Source organism: Rhipicephalus sanguineus, chromosome 9, assembly GCF_013339695.2.
Source record: "Rhipicephalus sanguineus isolate Rsan-2018 chromosome 9, BIME_Rsan_1.4, whole genome shotgun sequence".
Lineage (NCBI taxonomy): Eukaryota > Metazoa > Arthropoda > Arachnida > Ixodida > Ixodidae > Rhipicephalus > Rhipicephalus sanguineus.
Window position 1 is genome coordinate 31,309,071 of NC_051184.2, and position 23,222 is coordinate 31,332,292.

General features: G+C 47.4%; 1 protein-coding gene across 1 annotated transcript; it reads right to left on the reverse strand.

Moving 5' to 3' along the window:
- Positions 1-63: 63 nt before the first annotated feature.
- LOC125756271 (uncharacterized) lies at positions 64-22,273 on the reverse strand. The gene is made up of 7 exons (XM_049419403.1): positions 22,092-22,273; positions 18,024-18,212; positions 16,926-17,138; positions 4,506-4,635; positions 2,375-2,480; positions 455-620; positions 64-197 (listed from the first exon to the last, which is right to left on the reverse strand). Exons 1-7 carry the CDS (start codon positions 22,183-22,185, stop codon positions 64-66), a joined length of 1,032 nt encoding a protein of 343 aa, XP_049275360.1. The 5' UTR covers positions 22,186-22,273.
- Positions 22,274-23,222: the final 949 nt, after the last annotated feature.

Below are 23,222 nucleotides of genomic sequence, written 5' to 3' on the forward strand. Positions count from 1 at the left end.
ACGAACTGTTAGAGAAGATATCGGTGCATGCCTCGGAAAAGAGAGCCAGCGCTCACTCGCACATCACTGGGCACCCCATTTCCCTTTTCCTCCATTTGAACCAGACTTGCCTTCATTGTTGAATGCTGTGAGGACCGTGTCTGAGATGTTCACCTCTTTGCCGATCCGTGAAAGTCGCGCGGTCACTACATACGTTCCTGCAATTGTAATTTGCTGCATGTAGCCGGTGGAATAGATTGCGATCACACTTGTGGACACATCGCACGAAACACAAATATGTCAGGGACAAACAATGAGAAGTCATTTAAACACCAAGTAAATGTATGGAGTTCAAAAGAGAACAGCTTACGGAGACTCTTTAATTATAGAGACCAACAAAAAAAAAAAGACCACTAACTTGCACTATTAAGCAAACACAAACACGGGAAGCGAATGAACTGTGTGTCTCCTGCACCTTGAGAGAATGCCCTGGGCTGACAGACGAACACAGTGCCGTTGCCACGGCCCGCGGCCGTGATTGGAGGAGGAGGCTCGCCGGACTCTGCCGAGGTCGCCTCGCGCTTCCGGAACACGCAGAGGACGTCGCGTGACTCGCCGTTGAAGGCGCCCTCTAGGGTGACCTTAAAGAAAGCAAGTGCGACTGACGCTGGCATGCGTGTACAAGAGAAACGGCTAGAGTGTCAGTGACAAACATTACGCATTCATCACGAAAAAAGGTGACCTTTCAATTTTTTTATCGCTAGTGAAATTTAGAGGAACACTACGGGATGAAAAAAGCGCCGTCGCCGTGACGTTCCGGATAAAATTCAGTTGCGATAATAAAAAAAGTTTAGTTGCCCGAAAACTTCTGACGGCGCAGAGGTCAACCAAGCAAGCAGAGAACTATTACTACAGTAACAATTTGTATTCTACTTCACTGCTCTGTAAATTGTCAGCAGTGGCATAATACCGAAAGCGTTGCATGCCTTTTAAATGTTCTTTTGTGAAGGACACTCGGAGAAAACATGCAATAGCGTCTAGCTATTGTTTAACGAAGTGTCACAAGCTGTCGATATCGTCCTGCGGTAAAGTGCGATTCCGCAAAAGCTATCGCGTATACCGGATTTAACATAGACGCTAAGACATTCTTACAGTGGCGTGGCAAGGGGGAGGGCGTGTGGGGGGTTCAATTATCCCCGAAAATTTTAGTTTTGCATTTGTATATATACACGCACACATATAATCGTAGGCACGAACACACATAATGGGAGGCTACATCGCCCCCCCCCCCTCCATGAGAAAAATTTGCTGGCTAGGCCCCTGCTTCTGTAAGAGAGTTTAGCGTGTACGCCCAAATAAAATTCCACCTACACTCCTGCCTTTGATTGCTTGGGAACGACAAGTCATGCGACCCAGTTTCTATTTTCAACAAAGAGGGTGTATACCTTGCTAGAAAAGAAACTACATGGCATGTCCTGCGTTGAAAGCTCTATCGAGCGCAAGCTCCGAAGAGCAACAACTCGCAAAAACTGTCGATGCTGCGTCGTTGCCCCGTGAACCACAAAAGTCCCGGTCGCTACGCAGGACGGCCGTAAATCAAAGGGGGGCGACCTAATTCCGATCGTCCGCAACGCGACATGCCGGCGACAATCTCTCCTTATCGGCTTTCCGACCCACGAAACAAGAAGCCAATAACCTGCTACAAGTGTATCGATCGACGCCCCTCGACTCCCAGTTCCGCTCAACCCCGACGCATAGTAGCAAAAGTGTATCGACGTGAACACGTGAAATGCGAGAGCTCATTGACTGCGAAACTTCACCGGGCTACCAGCGCCGTAATGGTTCGCTTACACGTACCTGAGTTAAATGGAATGTCGCCAGCGGTCGTGGGCAAGAACACTTTGCGAGGTTGTGGCATTGTTCGGAAGAGAAACAAGCGAGAAAAAGCATCTAAATCTTGTTCGTTGAAGAAGCTTTTAAGAATCCCTGAACAATGGTCTTCTACTTACGTTCATCGATTAATCGATTGACGACGTTGGGACCCGTGTCAAACCCTGTTACCCGCTTAATAATTGCGTTGAGAGAAACAGCGGTGCGATAACCGGACAGATATTGCAGTTTCTGAGGTTTTATTTCTGACGTCGTTTACCTGTATGAAACACGTGACGATATCTCGTAAATCTCGATCACTGACCCATAGACTGAAACCGGTGATCTGACTGAAACGTCTTTTTGAAGCTGGCGTCGTGTAGAGCTAAAGGATATCAGGACGGGAAAACGAAAAAAAAAACAAGAAAGAAACGTGCGGGTCTAGCCTAAGGCACGTACTTATTGCTATAAAACATCTCAGTAACCATGCAACAACAGGAGCAGAAAGATAATGATATTGACGTACCTGTACGTCCACGTCAGCGGGAACGGCCGACGGTCGCACTGCTTTGAGAACGAAGCAAGATGTGCCTTTGCCGTTGCACACGCCACACTCGTCCTTCTCGCCCTTTCTGGAATCAGGAAAGCAAAGCAGTTCACAGGCACCACCTCGTATCAGAATGACAACGCGCATTTAGTAGTAAAAGATCCCTTTGACAACACGTGTAATACAACAGAGTTCATTATTGTCACTATAAGCCAATTTCTGTAGTGGTTGGCGATATCTTAGGAAACTATTGGGAATAGAATTTTGTACGTTGCGAAAGTTCATTGCACGAATATGATTTAACCTGAATTTGTCGTGTTATGTGCCTACTTGATGTGCAAAATTATTCTGAGCACGTGTGACTGGAATTTGGGTCAACTTTAGTGGTATGTGGCTGGACTTCACACTTATGTGCTGCGTTATGTGTCATGCATGATTGTTATGTGTCAACTTATATATTCCTGTGGAAACGAGAAACAGCGCGAGGAGACAGGGACGGAGGGGGACACACACGAGCGCTGACTCACAACAGATTTTATTTCCATTAGTGCCTGAAATATGTAGCAAGCACAAGAAAAAACAACAAACCACATGCACTTGCATGTTTCGTTTCAATACGCATCAAAACCAACTTGCCCACCAACTTGCCCACCAACAAGGATTCACGAACTTATATTCCATGCCCATGTCACGTATTTTATGTCAACTTTAGTGCGATATGACTGGACCTTATTTCGTGCTACCTTCGTTGACGTCAAGTGAATAGACGTGGTGCATACGGGATTTTTATTTTAACACGAAAGTGTTTTATGCCGGGGTCCACCAAGTACATCCGTCACGGATATGACGTTGATAAAATGGACGCCAACGGGTGAGAAAGAAAAAAATCAAGAAAACAATACCCCGCTGGGAATCGAACCCACGAAGTTGCGGCCGCGACGGTGAGCGCCCGACGCACTACCGACTAAGCTAACTCCGGAGATGCTAGACACGGCGCGAACGCGCCTTATATCTTTCACACATTCTCTTTCGCGGCGGGCGGAGCGGGGCGGTGCCGCCGTCTGTGAGATGTGAAAAGAAGTAAAACTTCACGCTCGACGCTTACTAGCGCTTACTCCGAGATTGCACGCGATATTGGAGGTCATGGTTAAAGCGTCTCGATACCAGAGCGGTAGACTGGCCGCGCTGGCGTCGCCGAGGCACCCTTGACGCAGTTACGTTCTTTGCCTTTGGCTTCGTGTTAGCGTGCGTCGGCTAATCGGAGTAGTGCAGCTCCCACGTGCACCAACGGGATTTCTCCGCCGCCGACTGCTTCAATTGCGAGAGCACCGACTAACAAAACTGCTGCAATATGCGTTGCAGAAACGACGCGAGTTCGACGGGCGAATGTCGTGCCTTGGTGGAGCGAGAGCAGCGCCTGCGAGACAGAGGCCAGCGGGACGCACGCGTTTGCGGCTCAGGCTACGAACCTCTACCTCCCGTGTTGCTGAAGCGCAGTGTGTGTTATGTATGCATAAGCACAGGCGTCGGCTACCCTTTACTAGAAAGCGCACACCGTCGCTTTGAAGAAGTGCATACCGGGTACCAATGTTGATTGTGAGCTTGTTGATATCATCCTTACACGGGATTCACGATTCGCTGTGTCCAAATATATGTTCACACCTTCAGCTACCGTTCGCAACGGTTTAATCATGATCATGGGCGTTAGTCGTCGCGATATAGACATGCTGTCAACATGGGTGCATCCACGTCAAACGGTGCTATAGCTGCCAAACACGAATAGACATTGTACAAGCTCTCATATATCACTACACAATAAGCAGTACTTCTGTGAAGACACGTGTCACTTTCGTGTTATACCGATTCCTATGACAGAGGGATCAACCATGTTTTTTTTTGATCGCTTGACTAACACCTAAAGTTCACTTTAGGTGTTATTTGTTTACTTTAGGTGCTATTCTATATCTGTGGTCTTCACAATTGTATCTTCAGTGATAAGTAGCCGGACGCGCTGTATGAACGTGCGAACATCTCTTAAACAACTTAATTATAAAGAAAAGAAAGAGGTTCTCACGTCGGAATCGTTTTTTTTTCGCTCGATAACACTCACCCGTCACAGAGGCACGGTGATTTGGACGTCTTGCAGTTTCCGCAGCCGTCCAGTACGTCGACCTTGGTTACAGTTCCGTTACCGCCGACGCAGCTGCCGCACATCAATTTGGCCTTGTCTCGAGACATACCTGTTCAATAGATTTTTTTTTCTTTCTTGTAGAAGCGGCCTTCCAATAGTGCGGCATACGCTCGCTTACAACTGACTGCGACCTAGACGGCAAGACTACAGGTCGAAACAAGGGGAATTTTTTCGAGGGGCTCGTTTTTTCGTTATACACAACTACAGTGAACTAGATTATATTCTAGTTCACTATACACACAACCAAATGAATATAACAGACAATTAGGCCAAGGAAAGCATAGGGGACGCTAGTTGTTGCCTTCAACTGTACTGCAGTAATTATGACGTAAATTGAAGTGAACTCGTTAGATTCATTTGGCTAAAAACTACAGGTCGTACCTTCTGCTCACCAGTTGCAACACCAAGTTTAGTTATTCAGATTTTGATACCGTTTTCTACGGTTCGCGGTGCAGTTCTGAGCACTCGCGAAAGTCCGCCATCTTGACGACATTCTGAACGAATCAGAGAGAGAGAGAGAGAGAAATAGAGAGGGAGAGTGTAGCTGCCCTGTGAACCAATGAGAACTCATTGTCCGTTGCGATAATCTCGCTTCTTCTAATGGCTTTTCGTAGCTAGGCCGAGTGTATTGTCGAGGTGCGTGGCGGGGATGCGGTGTACGGGGGCAGGGGTGGTCTGTGCCTTTGATTTTCGGTGGCCTTATCACGAATGCGGTACCCTATGCTGATCTCGGAACTCGGAAGACGTGCTGTATATATATGTATACTTTTACGTATCACGTTCGTTTATTAAACCTTAGCTGGAAGTTAACGTCTGTTCTGTATGTCTCGTTTATTCCTTGTATTTTTGGCGCCTCTGTTTCCATTTCCAAGGAGCTCCAAGTCTGGGTAATGCTTGGCGGGGCCACCTATCTGTGAGCGCATGAAACAGGGACGCAATATTTTGTTGCGAATGCGGCATGTGCCGACCCACATCTGAGAGAATTATGGAGACACGTGCGACCGAGGAGGTTAAAAAAAAAAGATACCGGAGCGGAAGGTTTCGCAACGGCTGAACGGCAAAAGTGAAGACAGCTCTTGAAACCCACTATTTTCGGGTGGCGCTTGCTTAGAGATCAAGTAGCGTCGCTCTGTTAATGTAAATTCTAGGTTAATTATAAATAAAAATATCGCTGTTGCAGACGAAAGTAACATATAAGCATGGACATTGATGACCTCATCTCCAATAAAATTTCCCAGGACTTTGAAGCTTCTTAAACACGTTGAGAAGTATCCGTCCGGAAAGAAAAAATTGCTATATTGAGAGATATATATATATATATATTGGTTCAAGCGGTTTGGGGACCAGGTACCCGCCTAAATAGCGGCCCTTGGGCCCTGGCGGCGTTTTCAGCCAGCTGGACGGCCCAGAGTTGCTCTCCCGGATCCGAGCTCAGCAGTACGGCCTCCCACTACTCCTCATTAGCTATCTTGCGCCTCTGTCGAGACATCGGAAGGCAAGCCCACAGGATGGGCTTCAGATCCGCCCGTTCAACACATAACTGGCCTTTGCCCTCGTATTGGTCCGGGTAATAACGGCTGTAGGCCACCGGATTCGGATAGGTGTTGGTTTGGAGGAGGCGCCAGACCACCAACTGCGGCTTATTGAGCCTCGGGTGGGCAGGGGGATACCTCGTCCTCGCCAATCTATCATGCTTGGTGATTTCATTGTAACTAACCATGCGCTCCTCTCTCATCTCTGGCTGAGGCTGCTCGCTGGCTCGGTGAGTGCGGGAACGCACTCACCGACTGACTACTATCTTAAAGAAGAGTCGTGACACTACCGCCCGAGAATTATCAGAAGCGTTTTACATTCAGTCATTGGGTTCGCAGTGCATTAGTGTGCCTTCCATAGCCTTGTTTACCACTGAATTTTTTTTTTTTTTTTTTGGATTCGCTATCATGAGTGCGCTCAGGTTACCAAGTTGCGGTGGTTGTGCGCTTAGGGTGCACGACGTATGTCCTACCCGTATCTGCATGGTTGGTATAAAGAGCGGAGCGACGCAATAAACCATGTCAGTTGTCAGTAGTGCAGTGTTCTGTCTTCTTTCTTGTGGTGTCGTTCTTTGCGCTAAAATAAGCACTATGACTTCTAGTACACTCTACTTGAGGTGAGGCTCTGAGGAGAGAGTGAGCATGGGAGTAACACTCGTTCTGGGCTAAGAATGCACCCAAACGCTACAGCAGTGTTCCAGCGGGGCCGTGAATCAGCATATCGTTGCGCCATAGTTTAACATAATGTGCAATAAAGAGAAATGCTACAACAAAAAAAATACTTGCGAAGACTTGCAAAAAAAAAAACATAGCAAGGAAATAGTCTGACGAAGGGGAGCATTAGCTTCGCTGTTTCGACGGCTTTCATCGAGTGCAGCTGGATGGATTTTTAGGGGCGAAGCACCTTAGGGTCTCGGCGTGTCGGCGTGCTCGTCGTGTCCTGTCGTGACGGTCCATTTGCTTGAGCGCAAGAGAGGGCGCTACCGCCTCAGCGCTCGTCGTGTGGAGAGAGAGAGCGAACGGCGCACGTTGACTATGGAAACGCTCTTTCTGCTATGAAAGCTGAACTACCAGTTCGCAAGGAACGAGAGCGCGACCTCGCCCGCGAGAGACAACGCCGGCGCAGGCAGCGTCTGCTAGCGAGTTTCTTGATTGAAAAAAAAAAAAAACCGACTGCTCGCTCTGCACAACCGTTCACCGGCCATATATAGGCACTGGATCTTGACCAGCAATGGGAGATTTTGGTGCTACATGCCCGTACTGTTCTGTTCCAGTGATGCAAGCAGATGCATACCATCTTATATGGACATGCCAAGGATTACAGTCGGAACGCTCCCGTCATCTCCTGCAAGCGGGTCTCTGTGTCTAATCTCTCTTCTGTCTCTCATTGCCCATTAGCAGTGATTTTGCTGCAGGAAACACCGGCGCACACTGCATGCTTCGCCCCTACACAGGTTTCACGTTAGTGGAGCTGAAACACCCTTTCCTACATGCTTCGCCCCTCCCCAAATTTTTTTGTAAGCAATTTCGCGCTATAACGAAAGAAAGAAAGAAGCACAATCTTGCATCGTCCTGCAGCTGATCGTACTGCCACTGAGAAATATGAATATGCATGCGTCATTGGTGTTTTTAAAACCTCCTTACGTGCCACAGAATCGCTCGCTATACGTTCCTCGGCCAAGCGGGTCCACCAAGCCGGAAAGCAAGCCGGAAAGACGGAAAAGGAAGCATATTCCGTGTTAAAGGAATTACGTCCTTGACGAAGTTTATTTCTCGGAACAGGATATTAAGGCAGTATGCGCTGCTTTACGGTGCATTTGTGCGGATAAGAGAGTCCGCAACCAGTGCATTCTTTGAGGTTTTAACCATACAGTGGATTACCGTGGAAAGTTTGTAAGACAACCATTACTAGCGCTGTTGTAGTCAAGAAGGTTTCTTGGTTGTAGTATGCCAGGCATGACCTTTAATTTCTTTTCGTTACTACGTTAAAAAAACAGATAGGGTACGTCCCTTATTCAATCGCCTAAGACGACTCGAAGGCGCAAACCATATTTTTCCCCCCTCCGCTTCTAAAAACTTTCCGAACCTTATGTGGTTTCGCACTGCCTCCAGGATAGGAGGCATTGCAAGCTTTCTGCACCTCACATGGTTTTGCACAGCCTCCGTGATCGTACCGCCTTTGACCAAGCGACGATGCCATGCGATGACGTCATCACGCGCCGCCATGCTGTGACGTCGTCATGACGTCATTACGCCGTCACAAATTCTGGCTATCTGTGACGTCATGATGTCATCATGCTACCCTGAGGTCACGCGACTTGTTTGTAGGCCGACTGCACACACAAATTCACTTGAGTATCAAGTGACTTTTGACCGACTTTTATTATTTATTTGCATTCTCGAATCATGAATGGTAGTTTACGACTATCACTCAAGAGGAAGGTATATAACAGCTGCACATTACCGGTATGAACCTACGGAGCAGAAACCTGCAGGCTTACATAGAGGGTTCAAATTAAATTGAGGACGACGCAGCGAGAAATGGAAAAGAAAATGATAGGTGTAACCTTAAGGGACCAGAAGAGAGCAGAGTGGATGAGGCATCAAACGGGTGTCAAGCACATCTTAGTCGAGATCAAGAAGAAGAAATGGACATGGGCAGGGCATGTAGCGCATAGGCAATAAAACCGCTAGTCATTAAGAGTAACTGACTGCATTCCAAGAAAAGGGAAACGCGCGAGGGGGAGACAGAAAGTTAGGTGGGCAGATGAGATTAAGTTTGCGGTATAACGTGGCCACAGCAAGCACAGGCACAGGACCGGGTTGATTGGCGGAACACGGGAGAGGCCTTCGCACTGCAGTGGACGTAGTCAGGCTGATCATGATGATGATGATAATGACGTTCTCGCATCATTCGTATTGATGCCGACGCCGGTCTCGCGATGTATCGTCTGGTCTCGCCAAAGCTCGAAGACTCCGATGGTCAATTTTGGCGTTTGATGAGGCATCTAAGACTTCCGCCTTAATAGAGTACGCGGTACTCTTGTTTACCTTTTTTTTTCCAAGCGCGACAGACACCGCCGCGAAGCGAGGAACCACAGAATCATACACGATCAATACGAACGTCGTGCGTCGGTGTATAATTTTCATTCGTGATGCCTCAGCAGTACGAATGCAAATTACTAGTTCGAATCGATGGCGAGTTTCGATCTGGAACTCGCAGTCGGCTGAAACGAAGTTTCAGCTTCGATGCCGTTGTTCCCCAAATATATGACACTCATCTACTGAGGAAGAGAGCTTCGTATTAAAACTTCCTACACGCAGCGGCATAGGCAGAGACAGAGGCAGTACGAAAAAACAATAATAAAAGAGTGAAAGAAGAGGAGACATGAAAATGCCCTAACGTATGAGAAAGAATAGGACGTGACTGAGTAGTTGGACGGGATGAATGTATTTTAATCAAATATTTAAGATAGGCAGCTTGACTGGCGAAAAATTAGTGACTGCAGTGATGTACTACCGAATATTTCAGTCAGACACCTCGTAATCACACATACCTCATACAAACTGGCACACGAATGTGCCCTACAGAAACAAAAACAGTGCACTGTCACCACATGGACGATTCGAAAGCGTAAATGAAAGAACCATCGTGAAAAGAGGACAGGTCAAATAATCTCACTGAAGCTTTCTTTGCACTGGATTAAAGGAAAACGCATAAAGTTATATTGCGCTTCTAGGAATCTCTTTTTATAAGCTCACACATATACGAGAAATGTAATCGTGATAAGAAAAGAACAAAAGCTATCGTGGTGGAGGTTTAATATCCGGTAATATCTAAGACATGGCATTATAGAAACAATGCTGCGGCTTAGAAGCGAACTCGTATAAGAAGATGCGGCTGTTCTTATTCTCTTTGTTAAACAGCGAAGCAGTATGGCTATTTTCTGGCGTATCGCGGACATAGCGATCCATAGACCAACAATCTTCAGCGCCCCCTCGCCACCGCCGACACTCGGCGGTGGCGAGTGTCGCCATACTTCACAAGTGTCGCGATACTCGGCGGCGACACTTCCCACCAATCACTGTGCTCTTTTGTCTCTTGACGTGGAGATCGCGCTGGCCCTGTTATTAGCAGTTGCCCCTTTTGGACTCGCTATGAGACGGACGCGTGTCGTTCGCTCGGAGAAAGAGGAGCGGGAACTGAAGGAGCGCCAACGCGCACGGAAGCGCGAAAGGACGCCAAAACGACGTGAAGCCGCTGACTTCCATCTTCACGGTAGTAGAAGGGCTCTGCATTTTTACTGTGAAAGCTGATACGAGTTCACAACAACAGCCGATTTTTGTGGCGTAGTTGTCCGCCGGTGTCCTTCACAGCTATCGCGCACAATAAAAAATACATGCAGGATCGAGCGGGATTCGAACCAAGGCCCTTTCCGTAGCAGTCGAGTATTCTACCACAGAGCCACGCCGGCGCTTGAAGCTCCTTCGCAAAAAGACCCTATACAGGCGTCATGTCGGGGAAATTAAGGAATCACGATAACAGATGTAATATAGCGTGGTAGAAGAGTAAAATAACACCCGACGTCACGCAATGCGAACTGGGTAACGAGTGGATGGTTTAAATCTTCCCATCCATTACAAAGGGCTCAGCCGAATTCTTCGTCGTCGTCAGCCACAGCATCAATCAAGTGCACATAATGCCTTACAGACGGGTAGTGGGTTCCTCGCTTCTCCGTAGACTGATGAACAATGGCATACAGTGGGTGCTTCCCTCACCTCGCACAATTCTGATGACTAGTGCCGTAGTGGGTGCCTTGCAAGTGTACTCCTAGCAGTCGCCTAAAGAGAGTTTAAAACGGGATCCTGGGAACCCGCCCTCAAGAGTCGAGGACATCTACAACAACTCCAGGCCGTCCAGCAGGCCCATGATGTTGCAGTGGGTCTAGGGCCTGCCAGTCTCGTCATGTTTGAAGCCATCGGCTCATCCCGGGTCCCCCCGTTCTTGTAATGTCCTGTCACGTCTAGAAAGGCCGCTCCTCCAGATTTTGCTGCGACTGTGCTGCATGTTCCGTGCAGGCCTGGTGTTCTTGATTTAGTGCGATAGCAATTATATGGACACTCTCGGCTGATTTTTGCCTTCGCTGTCGCCGTTGCAGTCGCCGTCATGCCCCGGATATGTATATGTTGCATATATAAATAAAACCAACAAAGAAAAATAAATCAGAAGAAAGAATTTTTCGAAGTACGCAACCAGGATTCGAGCCTGCGACCCCTCGCTCCTCAGCGCGCCGCTTTCAACAACTCGGCCACGCGCCACCGGTTATGCGGAATAATAACGACGAACTAAACACAATATACCGCTGGCGGTATGCAGATCTTGGAGGTGCTTCCGCATGTACAGTATCACCCGCGAGATTGCCCGCAGGGTGCGCTTTAAAGCAATGATAGGTTTTGCTTCTGTCTGAAAACTGCCCTTGAGACGCGCACTAAAAAGTGGCCCATTTCTGTACCCACACGCGATGTGGAACGCCGGGTGGATGGATGGATGCTATGAGCGTCCCCTTTATAACGGGGCGGTGACATGTCTGCCACCAGGCTCGAAGGAAAAAAAAGAAAAAAAAAATGCCCCCACCTCCCAGAAGGAAATCGTGAGGAAATGCGAATGCATTTCTTGCGCCGAGAGTACAGGGCGTAGTAATTTTAATGGCGTAAAGCTGGACACATCGACGCGCTCAAGTGTCTCCCTTTTGGGCGCCTCTTTCAACGAACGCTTGCTACGTGCGTTCGTAATCACCTCAGGGATGTTGCCACCGCCTTCAATGCAGCACAAACGCGTTTAGAACGCGCTGTTTTCAGGCTGTGCCAAGGCAGCACAAACGCTACAAACGCGTTTCAAACGCACTGCATTGAGGCGGTGGTGCAGGGAGGACGGCGAGAGAAGCGAGAGAGCGAACGGCGAGAGAAGGAGCGCGCGCGCCCGCAGCTGTTGCTATGGGAGAGCGGAGAGGCGCGCGGACAACGCCGGATGCCTCACATAGCCCAACTAAGAAATGCATTCGCATTTAAAACCTTCCTTGTTTCATGTTGGCCTAATACCTTATCTACATTGATTAAATCTATGTTATTATACAAAAAAAATATAGATTCACGGTCCATTTCTCTGCCTCTTAAGGCAGAATGACCTTATTTTTCCCCATTATTTATTTTTGTACTTTATCTCTACTTTTCTGCCACCAATACTCTAACCGTCTCTTACTTATTTCTATCGCGGACGTGTTCAGCTTTCCATTGTTGTCCCTAAAACCCAAGGCTTCCTGTAGACTCGTGCCCACACGTATACCTGGGTGAATATCGCCACATTCAATCAGTACATGTTCCATCGTTTCCTTACTCCCCCCGCAGCATGTACATTGTTCTTCTTCGTTACTGAATCTCGCTTTATAACTACGCGTTCTAAGGCAGCCCCACCTTGCTTCAAACAGTAAAGCGCTTCCCCTTGAATTATCATAAAACCTTTCCCTCCTTATTTCGTTTTTCCCCTTTCGGTAGTTACTCAGAGCCGGCTTCTTTTCCATCGCTGCCATCCAATAAGTACTCTCCGCCTCTCTGACCTTCCGCTTAATGCTCCTTGTTGCCATATCACCCGCACTGCTAGCCGTATATTTACTGGTGAGCCTCCTAGTTCTTTTTCTCCACTGCGTGTCAACGCTTTTCCTGAAAACCTTCTCTGCCCATCTACTCTTCTTCATTTTCCTCAGCCTCTCTTCAAATCTCATTTTGCTCTGAGCTTCCCTCACTTCAAAGCCTGTCCATCCCATACCACCCTTTACAGCCTCATTTGTCGTCTTCCCGAGAGCGCCCAACGCGAGGTGGCCCACCGTCCTTTGATTTACATCCATTCCTGATTGTACCTCTGACTTCATGCACACCACTGAGTTCCCAAATGTAAGCCCCGGGACCATCACACCCTTCCACAGCCCTCGAAGCACCTCGTACCTATTGTATCCCCATAAAGCTCTGTTCTTCATAATTGCAGCATTCCTCTTTCCCTTTGCTACCGATGCTTTCTCTTGTACCTCCATATATCTATCCCCCTCATTTACCCATACTCCTAGGTACTTGTACTCGCTTACCCTCGGTATTTTTTGGCACTGTATTAAGACCACATGGTCTTCGTGATCATTGAATACCATCAATCCACATTTTGTTGCACTAAATCCTAGTCCTAGAGCCTCACATTCCCTTCCGCATATATCTGCCAGTCGCTGTATGTCATCTTGACTGTCCGCAAATAAGACAATATCATCAGCATAAAATAGACCTGGAAGCTTCTGCTCAACCATCGTGCCGACCTGTTTGTGTGGCAAATTAAATCCAAAGTTGCTACCTTCTAGCGCTTTTTCCATCCTCACCATGTACAGCATGAATAACAGCGGGGACAAAGGGCATCCCTGTCTCAGCTCCTTGCTCATTTCAACGCTGTCCTTGCTACTTATTCCTTCCCATTCTATACAAACTGTATTTTCGCAATGCGTCGAACGCCACCGCGCAGCAGGAGACGCGGAGGGACCACGCCACGTGCCGCAGTTTTCAAGAAAACAAAAAAAAAATCTAAGAGCGTTGGGTTGTAGCGCGCCGCTCAAACAGGAATAAGTAACTGGGACAGTTGTTAGTTCGCGCTCGTCCTGTGTATACCTACGCGTTCTTTTCGAGCGTCCTTCGTTGCGTTTGAGCAGCGCAGCGCGCTGCAAGTGTCGAGCTGTTATCGCTGTTAGTTCGTGGTCATCCTCTGCGTGTTCTTTTCGTGAGTCGTTCGCGGTTGATGGGCGTGCTGCATGTATCGAGCTGCTTGGTGTTCTTCTTGCGACTTTATAGTTTGCTGCTATCGCATTCATTGCTTCGGCTTTGCGACGAAACTGTGACTTTTTTATTGTTTTTCTATTTCTTCAGCACAACACGCGTTGAGAGTCCCTCAGCATTGTTTGCTGACGGCGGGACAAGATCGCCAGGTGCGCGACGCGACAATGCAGTGCACCGCCCAGGCCCACTTTATTATAATAATTTTTTTTCGTACCAATACACAAAAGAAATTTCGTAAGAAAACTCACAAAAGACGGATTCTGAAGCCCCTTTATAATCGATCTTTTTTTTTTTCGCTATTAAAATAAACATATTCCTTCAGCGTAAGCCAAAAGATGCGAAATGTTGCCCCTGGAGACCGTGAAAATAAACAAATGAAAATCTATTGAGCGATCCGCGGAGTGTGACGGATCGACACCCGGCTGTTTAAAAAGCCGCGGCTTTCGCGTGTGCAGTCGGATAGCCTTAGTTCTCGCGTGAGTGTGTTGACTATCCAAGAATTTCAATATTCGCGCTCTGCTGCTCCCCCCTCCCCCCGTTCCTGGGAGCTTCATCGATTTTTTTTAATATTCATTTTTTCATCCGAGTGTCGCGTCGTCGTGGTAACGTGAGGTCTAACTGCCGTGACTTTTTTCTAGGAACTACCGTTTCCACAATTCTTCCGAGTGCATGTAAATAGAAATAAAAGCATTAAATAAAGAACGCGTAGGGAAATCTACTTAGAGGAAAGTTTGAAGTGCCGTCAGAGGACGCTGACTTTACATTGAAACAGTGATGGAAAGGAATCGTTAGGAGGGAGCGTAGCGCAACGCGAGAGAAGCAGAAAAAAAAAAAAACAGGAGGGAAGGGTGTATCGACCAAACACGTGAGAGCCACATAAGAAAGCGAATGCATTTGCCACTGGACTCCACGTGTCCGCACTGCTCTGTTACAGTGATGCAAACAGATGCGTGCCACCTTATAAAGACATGTCAAGGGTTACAATCGGAACGCTACCATCACCATCCGCAAGCCGCGGCCTTCGCTAGTGACGCGACCAGTTATGACCGCTCGACGCATGGTAACAAGACACTGATTCACTTCCTACATAACACCTGCCTGAGGGCACACATCTAATACACGTATAAACACAAAATATTACGCCTTAATGGCAAGTATACGTCGCACTAAAAAAATAAAAAAATGCAGTGCAGCCATAGCTCCGGCAGACATACTGAGGGAGGAAGGGAGGGAGAGAGGTGCACATTCAAATGCGGAAAAAGCAGGGAGATTAGCCGCAATTGAAACATCTGGCTTGCTACCCTACGCTGGGTGAAAGGCGAAAGAAAGGTGGAAACGTGAGCGGTGTAATAAAGCAAACGTGCAAAAAACTAAAACAAATAACGAAAGGCTAAGGCAAACTCTCATTCTCGGCCAATACGTTGCCTTCTCAGAGATCACGTGACGGTCCGATACTGCGTGGGAGTGAGCGAGGGGAACGGTTTCACGGAGAGTTCGATCACCAAGGCTGGCTGAGTGCCGCAATTAACGCTCTTTCCTGTGTTTTTAAGGTATTGCTCCACGGCGGTAACTGGCACGACGACAACGGCGACAAGCCACGACGCCTGCACGACGACAACCGCAAGAATAAAAAAGTTTCTCAGGTTTTAATTACGTGCCGAAAACACGGTCTAGTCGACGGCGCAATGAACGATCACGCCGAGGGAGCTACATCGATTTAAAAAATTAATTTCGTTGCGACAGTTTCAAAGTCGCATCCAGGGGATGTATACTAAGGCGTGTCTAATACGAGAGCGCTGGTCTGCGTATGGGACAGACCCATCTAACGCGTAATTCAGGACAGAACAGCAAACCATGCGCAAATGATGCCAAGAGCCGTCCTCAACGCAGTAACGAGCTTTCTAATCAAATTTCGCGTGTAATGAAAACAGAAGGACGCACATACTTTCACAAGTCGCACGCACACAAAAATATAACCGCATCACACCTTATTTATTGGAGAGAATGGACGTGTTTGGTAAGACAACGCAATATTGTTTTTAGAGGAGGTATGCCATTTTTATAGCTATACTGTAGGGTTATTGAATATGAAACTACGTGGCTTTAGGCACTGAAACCGCGATATGGTTATGGGGCATGCTGTAGCCGGGTACTTCTGTATAACTTTGAGCACCATGGGGTTCTTCAACGTGCACCTAAATCTAAGCACGTGGATGTCCTTTGCATTTCGCCCGCATAGAAATGCGGCCGCCGTGGTCGGGAATTGAATCGGCGCCCTTGTCCACAGCAGTGCCACGCAGTAGCCGCTAAAGGGCCTCTAAACAAAGCTCTGAAAAAATATAGAACGAGTGCTTTATTCTCTCGTGGCGCTTCCCGTCTTTTCGGCACAATTCGTAACGTCAACAGTCCGTTAACGCGACGTCATGATGAAATACGCTCTCGATTGGTCCATATACGAGAGATATCGGTTGTGAATCGTCTCTAACCCTGCATTGTCATGCAGTCGTACGCCCGTTCTGCCTCGTCTCGCATGGCTATGGTGCGCGATCGACTGACTTCATTTCGTCTCGTGCGTTTCTGACGACGCTAGCGGAGACAACAGCGTGTTTCGGAGCCGAAAAGCGCGAAATCCTGACGGTTTCGACGCATAGTGCTGACGTTGTCACGTGCGCTATGAAGAAATAAATGGCGAGGAGGAAATAGTGACTGTAGGAAGAGTAATCAGGGCGAGAAAGAAACCAATCTCTCGTTTTTGAACTCGGAGTTTAGGGTATCTTTAAGGCACCGCGACGTGTATACAGTGATATATTATTAATTAAACATGCCGTTTTAAGTCATATCCCGTGACTTCCGGAGCACAGTCAATTACTCCTGAAACCGACAAACGAAGTCTGATAAGTTACTTCAAAATTAAAGGTGGGCCGAGCAAAGTGATGCACGGTACCGGGCATGCGACACACTCCGAGGCAGTCCTTGTAGGCGCTGGCGTCCTTGGTGACCGCACCACGGACGCAGACCCCGCATGAGTCCCTGGTGTACGACTGCGACGTAGGCCGGGCCGGTGTCGCAGCCTGGCTCGCCAGGCAGATGCCGCGACAGTCCCGGTGCTGGGCTAGCTGCTCTTTGCGGGCAGCGTACACCTTGCTGTGCTTGCCGTCTGCAGCGGTACAGGCGCGGATACAAATGCGTGCGCAGGAGAAGAAAAATAACAAAAAGCAGAACCCACTCATGTTGTTTATGTATACACTACAACCTCGTAGGATTGATACGGAATGACGTTGCTGTTGAAAAAGCGGACAGCGTGACTACCAGATATTCGCCAACATTGGCAAAATTGGCCAACACTGTAGCAGCCCCCCCCCCCCCCCCCCCCCCCCCCCCCCAACAATTCCACCAAAGTCCCACAACAACATTGGTGGGGAGGGAACGCTGCAGTAAAATTTGCCCCCTCCCCCCCAATGGAGAACCCTGCGTGCGCGCCTATGGTCAAGCTAAGAAACGCTTCCGAGACGAATTCTGACAGAAATTATCGTTCACAGTGTAGACATATCATATGTTGGTGAAAAAAAAAAAGTTGTCAAGGCGCTTCGTCTTGGCAACTTGGCGAGCTGATCCGACATACTCAAAAATTTGAACCAGTACATAAAACGCGGAAGAAGAGACAATGGCGTTGTCGTCTGTCTGTCATTCTTAGACTGGTCTTCCGTCTTCTGCGCTGTTTCAAATTCCCGGCTTCTATTACTCGTGTGTTTTAGCAGGGCTGGTTTACCGTATAGACGGTGAATACGGAAACACCACACAATCGTGGCCGAGACGTCGTTTTTTAAAAACCTGCAACATCAATATTAGCCATTATAGTAGTCTCAACATGTTACCGCCCGCATCGGGTAACTCCCGCAGCTAATAGGTTTGCGGACCGTGGTATACACGGCTTTAAAACGGAATGGTAATACCGTAGCGTAAACGAACCGGTATTACCGCCACTACCAAAACGCCCTACTCTCGCGTTGCGCCCCGTGACGGGTGGACGTCGTCAACTCACACACGCACTGGCCGGAGCATGGCTCGACGTAGGCGCCCCCTGCGCAGACTCCGTTGCAGTCTCTGCGCGCCGTGCCACCGCAGGTGCCCCGGCAGTCTCGGCCGTGCGTCCGCTCCAGGCCCGTGTTGCCGCCCACGCAGTAGCCGCACGGGTTGAGCCAGGCGCCGCCGAAGCCAAGGCTAGAGCACTCTGAGGTTGAGAGAAAGAAAGAGAGGGATGGGATGCCCGGGATCGAATCAGGATATGACGCGATCGAGATATGCTCTGGAAGCCGGGCGGCACTATCTTGCACGTGACAGGTGAAAACGTCACAGGTAACTTTGTTTCACGGATAATAGCGCAGGGCGGAATAATAATTATATCTGGTGTTTAACGTCCCAAAACCACGATATGATTATGAGGGACGCCGATGTGGAGGGCTCCGGAAATTTCAACCACCTGGGGTTCTTTAACGTGCACCTAAATCTAAGAACACGGGCCTCAAACATTCTCGCCTCCATCGAAAATGCAGCCGCCGCGGCCGGGATTCGATCCCGCGACCTTCGGGTCAGCAGTCGAGCGCCATAACCACTAGACCACCGTGGCGGGGCCAGGGCGGAATAATACCAATTTTATTGCTTGCTTAGTATTGCTACGCAATAAAATCAGCATGAAAATGAAATTTATCTACTAACTCGCCATATATTGGGTAGTATAGCGCATACGCCATACTACGCAATATACGGAATACTACGCGATATATGGCGAGTTGGTCGAGAAATTTCGTGTGAATCCAGAAATCTCTTTGGACAAAACTTTGACCCAAGACGCATAACAATATTACCGAGTACGGGAGGCACCGTCATTGCGCGTGAATTTACGTTGTGCATAAAAGCTGCCTTGTAGCGAGACTCGTTGGCTGCACAGGCAAAGTTGCAATTGTCAGACTGAGTTTAGGATAGGTGTACGTTAGATCATCATTACGATACAGGGACGCGAGAAATTTCTGAGACCTTACACATTGAGAAATTTGGAGACAAATGTTTTAGTCAGCCATCAGTGACGATAAAGAATCCGCACTTTCGAGCCTATGCTCGCCCTAATCCTGTTTTGCCCTCACTGCGGGTTCGCCACCTTGCTAATTGTGAATCGTGTCTGGCACACTGTTTGACATACAGGTTCATATATATATATATATATATATATATATATATATATATATATATATATATATATATATATATATATATATATATATATATATATATACACTGATGGTATCCGGAAGATACCATCAGTTGCTTACCGCCTAATCAATTAATTCATTCATAAATAACCAATGAATAAAATAACATTTACTATTTCAAGTGTGACACATGAACTTGAGCATAGAGGAATGTGTCCCACAGTCCAAAGGGAAAAGAAAAATTGGCTGACAATGACAGGACGATGTGTGTGTGTGTTGTGTGTGTGTGTGTATGCATGCATGCATGCATGCATGTATGTATGTATGTATGTATGTATGTATGTATGTATGTATGTATGTATGTATGTATGTATGTATGTATGTATGTATGTATGTATGTATGTATGTATCGCTTCCTCAGTCCTATCTTAACTGTATTTTAAACTAACTCTCCCACATCGCTATTCTTATTGACGTCTATGAATCGCGACTCTGCGTGGCACATTTACCGCTAAAAAAAGACGAGGACTGACGAGAAGTACTCTTCTTTTAGCGGTGGACATGTACTGCAATAAACACTACCAAGATCCAAATTCAAGTCCTTCTATAGTTCTAACGTGTTGTTGCTACTCCCGTCGTTCAAAAAGCGCACAAAAGCGGAATAGGCGTCTGGGGTTATTTCTTTCAAAAATGGTGCGCCCACGCCCGCGACAAATCAGCCAGGACTTCGCCGAATGATAGCGGAATGTCACGCCATCCCAGCTGCGAAAACGCAACGGCGCAACCGAATCGAGGTCGCTGCAGTGTTCTGCGCACGCAGCCGTATAGTTGTACCACAACTACGCTCCACGAGGGAGGCGCAGTGGTGTCACGGCCAGTTTTCAATGCCCATTCACCGCCCACGCTATCTATACACAGGGGTGGCTACACACGCCACGCGAATAGAACGCGGGGCGGCCCCAAAAGAGAGGCACCGATTTTTCTTTCCTTGATGGCCTCCGCTGGGCCTCATCGCCGGCTTGCACGTCGTCCCAAGTGTGGCTTAAAAAGCGTTGTTCTATCACGAACCAATACCCCCGTGACATGTGGGGGTTGCTCACGCCACAAGACCGATAGTAGCGTTCTTATACCCCGAAAGAAGGTGCGAAAAGGAAAAGCAAGAGCTTATCCAGAGGATACCATCAGTTGGTTACCGCCTAATCAGTTAATTCATTCATAAATAACCAATCAATAAAATAATATTTATTATTTCAGGTGTGACACGTGAACTAGAGCATAAAGGAATATCTCCCACTGTTCCAAAGGGAAAAGAAAAATTGGCTTACAATGACATGACGATAAGGATAGATAGATAGATAGATAGATAGATAGATAGATAGATAGATAGATAGATAGATAGATAGATAGATAGATAGATAGATAGATAGATAGATAGATAGATAGATAGATAGATAGATAGATAGATACATACATACATACATACATACATACATACATACATACATACATACATACATACATACATACATACATACATACATACATACATACATACATACATACATACATACTACATGCCACTCTGTATAGAGGAATGAGACTGAGGACAGAAATCCCCTATGAGCAGGAGGGCAGGAAAAGAAAAGGAAGAAAAAGAACACATGATCGTGGTATGTGCAAGTGAGAACGCAAATGTTTTGATTTAAGCCACTCTACGGTTTATCAGTTAAGTTAATGTCCTCGAGGAACCTGAAAAGAAACATTAAACTTTGACGTTACTGAGAAGGAGAAGGCATTGCTAGGTCTAAGTATTTTCCCGAGATCTATAGAGGTACTTGGGAAGTTGAGCATGTTCTACTTTGGAGAAAAGTTCTTTCTTGAGTATGCCTGACAATCTAACAACAACAACAAAAAAAAAAATGTTGGAAGACGCCTGAGCTTCGCCTCATGAGTAGAAACGCGATAGCGTAACCGGGCCCCGTTCGCATCGCCTTCTCAATCAGTAGCCTCGATTCGCTCCTCGATGGGAACCTCAACCGTACCGCAATGAAAGGAACGTCTGTACGCATAACATTAGCCATTTCAAACTGTCTTACAATGCCGACTCGATCTCAAGTATAAGGCGTACGAGACTCCACCAAATAAAGCTTACGCTGGAGCTCCGACCTCCATCCGGACTTCGTCGACGTGAAGCTTCGCTTCTTTGTCGGCTTTGCTTGGGGGGTTGCCTTCACGAAGGCATACACAACGTTAATCGGAGTGCGGCATGCGAGGTCTGCAGTACTGAGGAAGACATCGACCATCTGCTATGCCGCTGCCCTCGATTTGCCTCTGAAAGACGAACGCTTTCTGATGCGATGCGACGATTGGACGATCGCCCGCTCATTCCTTCCTTCCTTCTTACAATGCCGACTGCAAATACAGTTGCTAAGGGCCAACTACGCCATAATTCTTTTCGCGAATCAGCGAAGCACCCACAACGCATCCATAAAGCAACACGCGAGCTTACGCGGCAGCACACTTGGTTGATGATATTGCTGATAATGATTAAACGTGTCTGAGCACTTGGTAAAGGGGTGGATGTTTAATCACCCTACTTGTTGTGCAGATCACATGTCTTGACGCCTGGCGCGATTTTGCGCTTCTGCCACGCAACATTACACGCGTTTCTCTTGTTTGATATATGTGTGTTTGTGTGCTTTATTTTTTCCATATCCTACCGTGTGTGTGTTTTATTTGTTGCGTTGTATGATAGGTCTATTCAAGAGCTAAGGAGTAGCCGGCGCCTTATTTGTACACCATCTCCTTTAAATCGCATCAATAAATGAAAAAAAAAAACACCTGCAATAAACGAGCGCGTGTTGGACTCGTCCTTCTGAAGGACGTCGAGCAGTGATACTCACTCTGGTCGGCCCAGGCGACTTGTGGAAGGAGGGCGCCGGTCAGGACGTGCAGCACCAGGGCCAGCGTCGACTGGAGAGGGAAGCCCTGGCGCATCTGAGGCACATGCGACCTCCGGCCGGCGCTCGCTCACCGCACGACCCTCGGAAAGCTTTGTTGCCGGGATACTTTCCTTCGCTTTTTGGTTATCTCCTGAAAAAACAAAAAACAAAGGCAATTACCTTTCCGTCAAGACATCAGCTGTCATCTCCGGTTTGTTTCACGCGGTTGATACGATTAGGTGACTTCAGCGGTATGTATGTATGTATGTATGTATGTATGTATGTATGTATGTATGTATGTATGTATGTATGTATGTATGTATGCATGCATGCATGCATGCATGCATGTATGTATGTATGTATGTATGTATGTATGTATGTATGTATGTATGTATGTATGTATGTATGTATGTATGTATGTATGTATGTATGTATGTATGTATGTATGTATGTATGTATGTATGTATGTATGTATGTCGAAAGGGGCACTAATCGAGGGCTTGTTTCCTCTGTTAAACACAACCCAACAAAAGCAACAGACTACATACAAGTAATGTCCCTTATTCGTTCATTAGCTTCATTGTCTGTTAGTTTGATTAGGTTGTACGTGTCTAACAAAAAGAAACGAGCCATCGATCAATCCCCTCCTTTCGTTCATTCATAGTGAGGGTCTCGTTCCGACACATTTGATGCCTTGCGTAATATAGGAGGGTTTATTGGTCCGCTTCGAGCTCGTAACAAGATCACGTATACTACATAACGTCTGCTGTCGGGCTAGTTGGTGCATAGCTAGGAGGGAATTCATAGGTGCAAACCAAGAACGCGGACGATAGAAGGGACTCGGACAAGCGCAGCTGTCCGTGTCCTTTCTGTCAGCTGCGTGACATGCAACGTTACGCCAGCTGGCAAACACAAGAGTGTTCCACACTCGCTGTCATGGCTGCGAGCAGCGCTCCATGGGCGACACTCCCAGGATTACACAAAAACATAAATACCCAGTAAAGTGGATGTGGAAACGACCACCGCTCTAGCTCAATCTGTAGAGCATCGGACGCGTTATCCGAAGGTTGTGGGTTCGATCCCTGCCTACGG